General features: G+C 43.4%; 1 protein-coding gene across 12 annotated transcripts in view; it reads right to left on the reverse strand.

The window, feature by feature from the left end:
* The window catches only part of DENND2B (DENN domain containing 2B), a 297,272-nt gene that overhangs the window by 68,583 nt on the left and 215,774 nt on the right, over window positions 1-12,915 (reverse strand). For all 12 annotated transcript variants that reach the window (XM_084630242.1, XM_084630241.1, XM_084630235.1 and 9 more), the window contains 5 exons: window positions 9,508-9,604; window positions 8,161-8,205; window positions 4,365-4,549; window positions 3,514-3,623; window positions 1,452-1,521 (listed from right to left, as the gene is read on the reverse strand). In XM_084630242.1, coding sequence (XP_084486368.1) covers window positions 1,452-1,521; window positions 3,514-3,623; window positions 4,365-4,549; window positions 8,161-8,205; window positions 9,508-9,604 — 507 coding nt within the window. The remainder of the gene's footprint in view (window positions 1-1,451; window positions 1,522-3,513; window positions 3,624-4,364; window positions 4,550-8,160; window positions 8,206-9,507; window positions 9,605-12,915) is intronic.

The raw sequence follows: 12,915 nt of genomic DNA on the forward strand, positions 1-12,915 counted from the left end.
AGATTTGTGCAAGATTAAATACTTGTTGATACTTCCAGAAATTTGGTAGTTTTAAACAGCCTTTATTTTGTGGACTGAATAGTTTCCACAATTTAATTCTAGCCAACTTTTTCTGAGAAGGCTTTGCTAAACTTATGAAAATATACATATTTACTTTTAAGTGGTAGCACATATGAAAAATAATTGAATTGTACTGCTGGCCTCCATCTTTATTTCGTTTATTTGTTCCCATAAAGATATCTTCTGGGTGCCCCATGTATTCAACTTCTGAGTCTCTCCCGCAGCCATCCTCTCCCATACCAGCCTGTCCTAGTTTCACTGTGGCTCATGCCCTTTTATAGCCATAAACATTTCCACTTCTCATTTATATTTCATTGTGCTTCCCCATGTATTTTACACTCCAAAAGGTGGGATATATAGGTGCCATCCTTGGAAAATATTGCCAGTAGAACTGACAAGTGCATTGCTTTTGGATTAATGTTCCTGAAACTTTTACAAATACAGGGCCCAGTGCTGTTCCCAGCAGCACCAACAGGAGCTTTGACACAGACCTCGGCAAGAACAGGATCAGACACACATGTATTTCAGTATGTCTATCAGAAAATGTCTCTATTAACTAAGGGCCAAATTATGCCTACCCTGCTTGGGTGCATTAGGAGGGGAGATGAGGCTCAGTGAAGAAAGCCCCTTTCTTCTATACTATTCCTCTCACAAGCCCAGCAACACTGATAGTGAAATTCACTCTTGTCCAGAGATCCAGCAAATGGCCTATGCGCCAATTAAATTCCACTGAAGTTCTCAAAACAGGGCTAGGCTGCTCCAAAGTATGCTGGATCCATGTCAGCATAGAATCAGCCCAAGATAAAAAACCACAACCCCTCCTTTGCAGTTCTAAATCTATTACTATGTGATGAATACGGGTGAAAGGACTGAAATGGAGGCTGACAATCTGGGCCTCCCAAGTTCTAGTTATGGCACTGCATTAGTTTGTTGTGTGCCCACGGGCAAATCACTTAACTCCTCTACTGCAATTTTCCTGATTCTGAAATGGGTGACAACCCTCACACGGGTGCTAAGGATTGATTAATTAATGTTTGCACAGCATCTAGGAAATGAAAAGGGCTGTGAAAGAATTAGGCATGTTAGAAACACCGCGAGAATAGCCTTCTTTGTGGTGGTGTGGTATTTCTGCTTTTGGTTGAAACCGAAACCAGGTGCCAATGAAGGGGGAAAATGTTTTGTGACCCTCTTGAAATATTTGGGTTCTCTTTCATTAAGACAAAGGTTTCTGACAATTCTTGTTGTATTTGACTTTGTTATCTTTCCAACTCTCAGAGTTCTGGGAACAGCTTTCCTTTTGGACCGCAAAAGGCATGCTAACAACTATGCACTGCAATGTTGACTGACAACTGAATTTTCTGCTTGGAAAGAGCTCAAGTTGATGTACTTACCAGTAATCTTCTGCAGTAACCAAACCTTCTGCTGCCATCTTCCCCAGTCAGCATGAAAGAGAAGGTCTCGCTGTAATAAAGATTGTCCCAGATTTTATTGTTACAGTGGCAGGACTGTAGTGAGTTCCTAGGAAAAGGTGTTAATCTACCCTTTGAATACAGCTTTAGTTTTGTCTTCTTTTCAATTAGTGGATAGATTATTACGAAGTGCCTTGAGGTGCTTCCAAGATAGATAAGTATTTCAAAATGGACACAGCATCAACGGACAGCTGCTGCTTTTTCAAACTAGTCGTTCTGGGTTTTTTGGTGCTATGCAGGTGGTAGGATTTCTACCACATTGTTCCCTTTTGAACCCTAAGTATATAGGAGAGGTTTGCAGAACCAGAGCTAGCTTCTCACCTACAGCCAAAGAGCACCCAGCACAAGACTAGGGGGAACACTAAGCTCACCTTCACACTCCTTGATCCTGGGGTTACCCCGTGTGCACCAAGTATGGTTGCTCTGACTTATGCTGATTTCAAATGGTCCCAAGGATCTGAAACCAGATCTGGGAATCCATGCACTGTAGAGATATCCCAACCACATCCTCTTTCCTCTGGCATCAGTGATTCTGGTGGCCAACACAAGGAGTAGTACTGAACCTCTACACCAGCTCTAGAACACCAGAAGATCTCCATTGCATTGGGGCAACGCTCCATGGTTGAGACATGTCAGCACTCTGGCTGGATTCTAGCAGCAGTAGAGCACAAAAGTGTCCACACAGCACTTGAGGACCTGGCCATTCCACTACAAAAGCATATAGCATCTGATTCTTATTTGCACTAAGGGCCCTTTAGGCTGCACTGGCAGTGTAAATGAGAATCGGGCCAATGTTTTAGCCCATATCTGAGTTTACATTTAAGCTTTTTTCCTCCTTCATTCAAAGTGCTTTGCTTTGGCTTCATAAAGCACAACAAGAACCCTAGCAATTTTCTTACTCTGGGTACACATACCCCTTCTGAACTGGGAATAGCACAATTCTACTTATCCACTCACCCGGAGCGAGTAAAATATACAGAGGTCTAATGCTCCTTCAGTGGTTTTAATATCTCATAATCTGTATACTTCAGAGCACTGAGTAACATAGCCAAGCTATAGCAAACACACCACTGTTACTGTACCCTTATGTGGCATGAGCCATGCAAGCCAATGAAATGTTACATACTTGCTTGTTGGCTGTGGTAATTCACTTAGGTTGTGCCGCCACAAGGCTAATGTGGTGTGAAATCACAATCAAAAAGCACATATAAGACATACTGTACAGAATCTCCGATTTCACTGACATACATGTCATTCCACACACATTAAAAATCCATACAATATTTTGGATGATTCATCTCTGTCCATCCTTCTGCAAACCGGGGAAGCAGGAAAATAAGACTGACACAGTTTTGGAGGTTTCTGTCGCGAGAAAAGGAGCAGGTGGGTTTGGTTCTCCATTGACTTGCCTCTCATGTAGCCATTTAACTCTGTGCAAACCAGCATGGTAGGACCAGAGCCTCAGCAGATGTATATTGGTGTAGCTCCACTGAAACATATGGTGCTATGTCAACTCAAGCCAGCAAAGGATCTGGCCCACAGAGTTTTACATCCATCTGGCACTCACTTTTTCCAGGGGTAAATGACTACACATGGTGCCAGACAGAGGAGAATCAGCCTCTGTCTTTCAGCTTTTTCACAGATCTGTTTCTGCATTTGGACTTGGCATTGTGACAAACCCTCCAACTGCTTCCCCCCAACAACACAGGTTTGTAAATCAGGCAAAACAAGGAAAAGGAAAAATATTATGGAACTTTAAAAAAAATAAAAATTAAATACCGCTTCCTGAGTGTGAAATGGGCAAGACTCAAAACTGCTACTTCCTTATGTGGGCAAGGGCATTTCTGTCACTCTGACAGGTACACGCCAACCACACTGAGCAGGAGACACATACAGGAGGAAAGGAGTACTTGTGGCACCTTAGAGACTAACCAATTTATTTGAGCATGAGCTTTCATGAGCTACAGCTCATTTCAGGGTTTACCTGTTGTATTCTGATACTGGGATCCAGTCCTTGGCATCAGGAAAGCAGAATTGTGGGATGGCTTTGAGACGCTCCTCTGCTTCTCGCACTTGCTTGGTGGGCCTTTCAAGCTGTGGTGGATGAAATCAGATTTCACTTGATTCCAGCTTGAGCAAGTCAGTCATTTGTAATGAACAGTCTCAGCAATAGGTTTCCTAATTAACCCATTGGGGCAAGGACCATCCTGTTCTGTTCTTGTACAGTGTCTAACAGAACGGGGCCATCATCCATGATGGGGAATCTAAGAGCTACCACAATAAAATTAATCCTCATGGCTAACATTTTAAAAAATTCATCTGAAACAACTTTGTCCCAGAGTCACCTGATATTCTTGTGAAACCAGTGCATCTCAGCACTTCAAAATGCAAACCTACCTCAAAGTCAGCATCAGCTGTCAGGGTATGATCCAAAACCCACTGAGGTCATTAAGAGTCTTTCCACTGACTTCAATAGACTTTGGATCAGACCCTAATACTGTGCAGCCAGACCTGGTTAAAATGTCTATGAAATATTTGGAAACTAAATTAAAACTCAGCAACTAAGTGCTCCCAATTAGGCCAAACTCTTCAGTGCTGGGAAAGGATATGCTATAGAATGTGAAAAACATTTCTGAAATAGCCGAGCCTCTTTCTCCCTGCTCTCAACATAAGATGCATTTTAGAACAGAAAGCTCTGGATAAATTCAGAGATCAGGTCTCTTGACCCAGCTTAAAAGCAGATTCCTATTACGTGCTCCTTTTCTTGATCTTGGCCAAAACGTCTTAAATGCATTGAAAATAGGTAACCACAAACAAGGTAGGTTGTTGCTTTACCTTGGGAAATTGATATGTCACTTCGGGGAGATAAGTATTTTTAGAAGGTTTCTTTTTCAGAGACACTACCACAAAATACTCAAACAGCTCTCGCTCCTGCCATTCAATCAGCTCCAATTCCAGGGTGCGGTAACTAGGAGCCCTCTTCAGCATTGACTGGATGTGGACGAGACGCTGGGTATGAGCTAGCATTTACAAAGAAAGAAAGATTGTTACCTGGAACTGACGTGTAAGCCGCAGACATTCAGAAAGGACTTGATGTTTGTCAAGATCTTAGTCCAAACATGTTCCCCTTTAAAAGTAGACGTTCATGCTGTGCTCTCTCCTATTAATTCCACCCATAAATCAAAGCCTTCTGCAAGAACTGAAATGATGTAACACAAAGCTAGTAGAATCATTTGCAACTCATAGAACTTTAACACTGCCAAAGTTCGGTTTGTTCTATACATATAGGGCTGTTAGGATATAGATATTCAAGCCTGTCTGTAAAGGCCTATACTTAAGAATTTAGATGTATTCTTATCACTTGGCTAGTTATAGAGGTATAAAAGAAAGAATCAATATCACTGTCTGCCAGTGTAAGGTCCTTCTCTTACTGTAACAATCTGAGGCCCTGTTCTTAGGCTAAGGCCTTTGGCTCCGCAACAGAGGCAGCCATAAGCTGGGAAGTGACCGGTCACATTCTCACATTCCAAACTAGTCACATTGAAATAAGGTGCTATTGGGCTGTTAGGAATACAATCCTGTCCTGATAGTGCCTATCACCTCCAGAGAAAGGGAAGTGCCTAGAAAATGTAAAAGGAAACTTAGTTTGATAGCATCCTGTCTGGCAAGAACTCACTTATCAATAGCTGGGGTGTGAAATCCTCACTTCTGTATTGTTTTGTCATTGTAGTTCCCACTTTGCTATTGTTTGTATAATCTCTGTCTGGTTCTGTGATTGTTCCTGTCTGCTGTATAATTAATTTTGCTGGGTGTAAACTAATTAAGGTGGTGGGATATAATTGGTTACATAATCATGTTACAATATGTTAGGATTGGTTAGTTAAATTTCAGGAAAATGATTGGTTAAGGTATAGCAAAGCAGAAGTCAAGTTTTACTATATAGTCTGCAGTCAATCAGGAAGTAGGTGGGTGGGGGGATGGGAACAGGGAATGGGGGTGGGGAAATTGGAATCATGTTTGGCTAAGGGCAGGAATGGGAACAGGGACACAGATGTAAGGCTCTGTGGTGTTAGAGCTGGGAAGGAGGACACTAAGGAAGGAAACTGGAATCATGCTTGCTGGAAGTTCACCCCAATAAACATCTAATTGTTTGCACCTTTGGACTTCGGGTATTGTTGCTCTCTGTTCATGTGAGAAGGACCAGGGAAGGAAGTGAGTGAAGGGCTAAATTGTGTTCTTGTGTATATGTCTGCAAGGGGCTTGGTGAGGGTAACAGATCAGACTCAGACCTGGGCTAGATCAGGAAAGACCAGTAGCACAGCCTGTCAATCTTTAATGACCACAGCTTGATGCTACAACCCCCATCAGAGTACCTGCAACATTTTCTGTAGTTTCTATCCCACTGCTGCTGATTATCACCAAGGAATTTAACGTGAACCAAATTATGCGTCTGCTGGCCTGTAGGGAACGGTGTGTAGGGCACCTAGCGATGCTGAAGAAACACACCGTGGCTCTCTAATATATAAGGCACAGTGCCTTCCCCATGAGTGCTGTGTGGCACAAGCTCCTGGGTACCCAAGGCATTTAGAAACGGAGCTTGAGTTCCCCACGGGACTCCCTTCTGACACTAGCTAATGTGCAGGGCAGGGATGAAGTCATGGTCACACCCAGCTCTGATCCTAACATGTTAGCAACAGCCCCCAAATTGCTTGGGCGATGCAAGCAGCCATACTACAGCCTCCTGTGCACAAACATTAAGTGGGAAAGGGCTCTCTGCATCCTCGCGCTCACCTCTCCACCCCAGGATCCTTGCACATGGGCAACCTAATCTGGCCCTACGCGTGCAAAAAGACATGGCTATGTCCATTCTCTTCCATCTGCCTCCGTGACCCCATAACCCAGTCTTCGCAACAGGCAGAACTGCCTCCATATTGATGAGTTATTAAGATGACCCATCAGACTGATGATCCCCCACAACGAGGGGAGAAGCTCCCAACTTCCCCGTGAGACCCAAATGCTCCCTCAAGTAATGAAGGAGCCCAGCCCCGACACTCCTTTCTCTCCTCCAGCCACAGCTTGGGGTGCAAGTAAGTGGTGCCGTTTCCGCTGTAGAGAGAGTCAGGACTAGGATTTGCATCAGGCTGTTGAGGGCAGCGGTAGCTCACTGACAGCTGCCCAGAGAACAGAAGCGATTCTCTCCCCATGCCATTCACTCCCATGTACAGCCCATTTCCATGGGACTAATGCACCTCTTTCGGCCATGGGAACTGGGCCAGGACTCAGCCTGACATAACTCAGAGAGTGGGGATAGTTTCCACAAGCCATTTACTATCCAAAGACACTTTTTCTTCTATTAGAAAGATATAATACAGGCACATTATGAAATGTATCCCATGCTCTGTACGGGCAGTGTGACCGGTAAGGTTTAACATGCTGTCTCCATTTTACACAGAGGCTTCTAGGCATGCAAGCAGGTTACAGTGTATCCAAACTTCGGGCTAAAATTAAACAGGATGACAGGGAACCACACAGTGCATGCTCACATCACCAGCACCTGGAATTGAATGCTCTTTTCTCAGAGAACCCTACCAGCCTGCTCAGTTCTCCCGAAGAGAGCGGGACACTGATAGCACCTAAAACAGCTCCAGCCCATTACAGAGACATGCACATAACTGTGCATTCCACTCCCCAGCTCAGAGCCACAGTTCTGCACTACTGTTTTCTTTTTCCCTGTGATTAATATTGTGTGGTATTTTAAATCAATAAAAAGAAAATCAATAGAAACAATTTCTGGTGCAGAGGAAGAACCCTGCTGCTTTCCTTCCTTTTTATAGTTTGGTCTGAATTTCAGTGCTCCCGAAAATGAAGGAGTAATTCCTCAGGCTTGAGCCAAGTGTACTGCATGTAACGCACTGTCAACCTCTGGAACTCCTTGCCAGAGGGTGTTGTGAAGGCCAATACTATAACGGGGTTCAAAAGGGAGCTAGATAGATTCATGGAAGATAGGTCCATCAATGGCTATTGGCCAGGATGGGCAGGAATGGTGTCCTTAGCCTCTGTTTGCCAGAAGCTGGGATTGGGTGACAGGGCATGGATCACTTGATGATTACCTGTTCTGTTCATTCCCTTTGGGGCACCTGCCATTGGCCACTGTCAGAGGACAGCATACTGGGCTTGATGGATCTTTAGTCTGACCCAGTATGGCCGTTCTTATGTAGATGCTACGCTAGTCTCCCTGATGCACAGCTTACACTAGTTTTTACTATCTGGAGTCTGCAGACATATACATGTGCACACTCATAGGCAAGTGCATCTTTAAAGGAAAATGCCAGCATACCAGGCATTACCAAAGCAGGTTCCTCATGTTTCATGGCTTCTCCTTCCCCTAAAATCAGTTAGACCCTCACAGTTCACCATGCACCTGATTTCCAATATTTATACCATGTTCATGATCCTGCATTTCCAAACTTTGTGAATGGAGTCAGGAGGTAGTGGGGGTAGCAGGTTTCAAAGAGGAAATCAAATTTCACGTCCTCCCATGAAGAGGAACATCATGCAATAAAAGGAGCATTTATTTTGATGGGGACTGCAAGTGTGACTGACTGGAAGCTAACACAGACTAACCCCTCACCTTTAAACCTGTCATCTGAGTCACTTTCACTCTCACTGTTCTCATCTGCAAAAGAGACAAAGAGATGTATGTTAAAGGCAAAACAACAACTTTTTTAGATGTTTATTTTTTGGCTAAGGTGCAATGCTTAGCTCTGCGATCAACACACTCTGTGCTGGAGTTTCAAACTGCACAAAATCAGTGGTTCAAAGGATCAATTTGTGGAGACTGTTAATTGGAATAGAATTATTCTTATGTTTGAGATTCAGGGTACAGCCTAGCTGAAAGCACAAAGGTTTAGATCCCTTTACAGCAAAGCCTGTTTCACTGAATCCCCACCTGTGTAAAACTACATGGGTGGATGCATCATTCTGAAAAATGATTTGAGCGCTTCCACTTGTTCTCAGCTTTTTGAAAGGAGGTTGCATGGCATCAAAGAACTCTAGGGAGGCTCTTGTGGGCTTCATTAGTGCAAGACCTCAAGCTGGCTGGACATGGAGCATAGTACATGAAGAACATGTGAAATGTGACCTGATCTGAGAGGGAGTTTTGAACAGTGTTCACATGAAAGTTCCACAATGCTCAAACTACACACATGCACATTTACACATCTGCATGTACACACATACTCTCACACAGATTCTCGGAATGGAAAACTTTCTGAACTACTTCTCTTAGCAAATATAAACATTTAGGGCCTGATTTGCTAACTGGGCCAGTGTTTTTGCAGGTGTAATCTTGAGCACACAGTGAATTAAGTCCACAATTTTGCGCCAAGAAAAAGCACAAATGAATTGCAGGGAGAAGACTGTGAATTTTGTACAACATCTACAAAAGCAAAATCCCGTAGAAGTTAATTAAGGACTAAGGGGCTAGAGCGAGGAGTTTAGCCAGGGGTTGGTGTTGGTGGGACAGACCTTGGTGTGGGATCTGAGCCTGAGTTAGTTTTAAGCCATCCAATATTTCCCTTTCCAAGACACAGAACTTCCACTGATGTCAATGGGACATGACAAACAGAGCAAGTGTAGGAGATCACAGAAAAATATACACTGTGGATCAAAGAGGGGAATATCTGCAGAAGGCTGGATAACAATTCCTATAACAGGTTTCAGAGTAACAGCCGTGTTAGTCTGTATTCGCAAAAAGAAAAGGAGTACTTGTGGCACCTTAGAGACTAACCAATTTATTTGAGCATGAGCTTTCATGAGCTACGATGAAGTGAGCTGTAGCTCACGAAAGCTCATGCTCAAATAAATTGGTTAGTCTCTAAGGTGCCACAAGTCCTCCTTTTCTTTTTGCGAACTCCTACAACATTCACATGGATAAAGTACCGTATTGTCTCATTAGACCAAGAGATTTGTGTTATACCTCGCAGTGATGCTGTCTCAATATTGGACATTGAAAGCTTCTTCAATCTTTTTTTCCCTCTTTTTGCACTATAGATAGAATTGATCCTTTGTACAAGCTGCAAAAAAGAAACCAGGAAGGTGAAACATTAGAATACACTATCACCTGGATGACAAACAAACAGCGAGTGTAAACATTTTTCTCTTTAGAAATCTTTTATGTATCTTCATTTATTTCCTTCTGACCCTCCACATAATCTGACCCCTACTGGCATGACAGCTTTGTCCTCTGCAGCTTCTGCCGTCTGGAACTGCCTTCCTGTCTCTCTCCTCCTCAGTGATTCTCCATCCTATTTCCAGTCTCAGTTGAAAACCCCTTTATCTAGGGGTAAAACTGTCAACAGTGCTAAAAGTACTGTATAAAAATGGGATTTAAGCTCATAAATTACTTAGGTGCTTTTGAAAATGTGACCCTATGCCTTGTAATCTCTCTCTCTTGGTCTGTGTGCTACTGTTTATCTCTGTATCTGCACTGCTTCCGGCCAGATTCTGTGATCCTCAGTTGAGCTAAATTCTTAGGTCCCAATTCACAGAGGTCCTTAAGAATATGCCTAACTTTAAACACCTGCTTTGTCCCACTGACACATGCTTAAGCCTCTTCCTGAATCAGGGACATAGTTTGCTCCACTAAGGACTACATAATTTGACTCCAATTCTGTAAAATATTTTGCGGTACAGGGCCAGATCCTTAGCTAGTGTAAATCAGCGTAGTTCCATTGACTTTAATGCCTAATTACACCAGCTGAGGATCTAACCCAGGGGTCGGCAACCTTTCAGAAGTATGTGCCGAGTCTTCAGCCTTCATTTATTTATTCTAATTTAAGGTTTCACGTGCCAGTAATAAGAATCCATGCGATCCATGCTGAGCTGCGCCCCCTCTTGGCCCTGTCTGCACCCCTCACTACCCCAGGCTGGGGCCAGAGGGCCACAGCTGGGGGCGGCTCCAGAGCCCCGGGCTGAGGCCAGGAGCAGAGCTCCAGGCTGGCGGCTGGGACCCCAGGCCAGCAGCAGAGCCCCCCCAACTGGTATCCGGGACCTGCGGCCAGCAGCGGACTGAACCCCAGGCTGACAGCGAGCCCCCCATACCAGTTTTGCTGTTTGTAGTAAACACCTTTTTTCAACGCCTGGGGAAGAGCATGGACGTGAACTCCCCATAGAGCAGCATATCAGAGTGATGTCACCATGCTGGTGACAACAGTTACATTAAGGCCAAATGAGGTTGCTCTGGGAACCGGTGCAATTGACCATCAAGATCACACTGAAACTGACTCCACACAAAGCGCTGTCAAATGCACAAAGCAAGCAGAGGAACAAATAATTTCTCACTGATCAATTTTAGTCAGTTCAGATCACCTTGGGTAATACTTGTTATAATAAGAGATACACAATTTTCAGGTGGAAATATGATTTTCGAGTTAACAGAGTCCCTTTCACTGGAGAAACAAAAAGGAGGAAAGAGAGGTACAAAATTAAAGGGACAAATTCTGCTGCTTTTACTCATGTTGAGTAGTACTTTACTCCACAAGTAGTCTCTAGTATCGCCAAACCCACCACTTCAAAAATCCTATGTCAGGCCCCTTAAAACCATGAGACTGACTTAAAAATCATGACATTTTAAAAAGATAGTTGTTTTATTCTATTTATTTATTTATTTATTTTTGCCTTTTAGTTTCTGTGTCTTTGGGAATCACATTTTCAAGCTTTTCTCCACAAGGGCTAGAAACTAATTTTTTCTTTTAATGAAAGTTGAGGTTCTCCCATAATCACATGATTCCAGGAGCTAAGGCTTTAAGAAAATATCAAATATTGTGAGACTTACAATAAAGTTGTGAGAGTTGGCAACAATGGTAATTTTCAAGATGATGCTATCCCTTTAAATCAAAGAAACAAATGGAGGAAAGAGGTACAAAATTAAGGGCCAAATTTTGCCACTTTTACTTACATTGAGTAGCAACTTACTCCAGGGGTAGACCCACTGAAGTCCCATTGAGTAACATCTTACTCCTGACATAAGGTATTATACTCAGTGTGAGTAAGGAAATCAGAATCTGGTCCTGATAGAATTATTTAAGGGCATATTATTAGTTGCCTTCATTTTCGTTTGCTTCCTGCTTAGGCAGAATTTCAGAAATATAAAAATGTTCCTTTTCTGTCCACACAATATTTATAGCTACATCATTTTGAAAACACTGCTCTATAGAACAGGAAAGAGCGAAATGTACAATAAAAACTAGCATTGTTCACAGGCTAAAAATAAACATGTTGGCAATTCTCTCCTCCTTGATGCTATTGTACCAGGCAATTATTTCATTTCCCACTTTACATTGAAACTTTTTATTTGGCCGAAAGCGTTAAATTTAATTAATTTTTATTTTGTATCTGTAAGTTGATCTGGTCTGCACAGGCTGTGAGTCAAGCATAGGGCCCATGTTAGGTCAGTGGAGATTGCCTTGGGAACAGTTGTAATAAACAAAACTTTTAAAGAAAAAAAAAAGAAAAGAAAAAAGAAGAAGCAAAAATCTTAAGATGCGTACTGAACATTATAAACAGTGATAGATCAACAGTTACAAGTTCAGACTCCTCGAGCTAGGTATCGTACAATGCTCGGCCTTATAGAGCTTTCAGAAAATCATGTGATTGTTTTAAACAGTGGAAAAGCTGAATAAAATATCGAGCTAGGTGAGGCTGGCAAAAGGGTGTTTAATATTCTGGGCCATAATGAAGGCCCACGCTCAGCTGGGAGCAGTGCAGAGCCACCCCACCTCCAGGGGAGGATCTCTCATCCCAGCTCCACTGCATGCAGCCAATGTGTGTAAACAGTGAGATCTCCCTCTGCTCCCCACAGTTCCTAGCTCTTCTGCTGGCTGTTTCAAACCTGGACACAACATTTCTTTCTGTAGGGAAAACAGACTTAATTGATGGATAAATGCTGTACAGACATACTGGGCAAGATCCTCCAGACTGGCTGAGCTGTGAACAGCATGAAACCAGCTACTGGGACAAGGGAAGCTTTAAGCCATCTTTGTTGCTCCCAGATCCTGGGGCCAATCTGCACCTGCCCAGATACCCAACACACATCAGAGCAGCCTGCAGGCTGTGCTAACTTAAGCTGGCAGTCCCCTAGTTCCCAAGAGGCCATTCCAGCAGCTGAGATCACAGTGGGGAAGGGATCCCTTGATCATATCTCCTTTTCCTCAGGCACGTCCCTTAGGCCCAGGGCAGGAGGTGGGGTGGAATAGCAGCCACTACTGCGGATCCACATCATCAGAGCATTCCCCAGTGCAGAGAGAATCCTTAAGGGGCCAGTTAAGCCAATCAAAGGGCTGTTTTGCATGGTCAGAGCAGGACTGAGGATCTGTACTTGTGACAA

The sequence above is a fragment of the Lepidochelys olivacea genome, assembly GCF_965140295.1.
Source record: "Lepidochelys olivacea isolate rLepOli2 genome assembly, chromosome: 6".
Lineage (NCBI taxonomy): Eukaryota > Metazoa > Chordata > Testudines > Cheloniidae > Lepidochelys > Lepidochelys olivacea.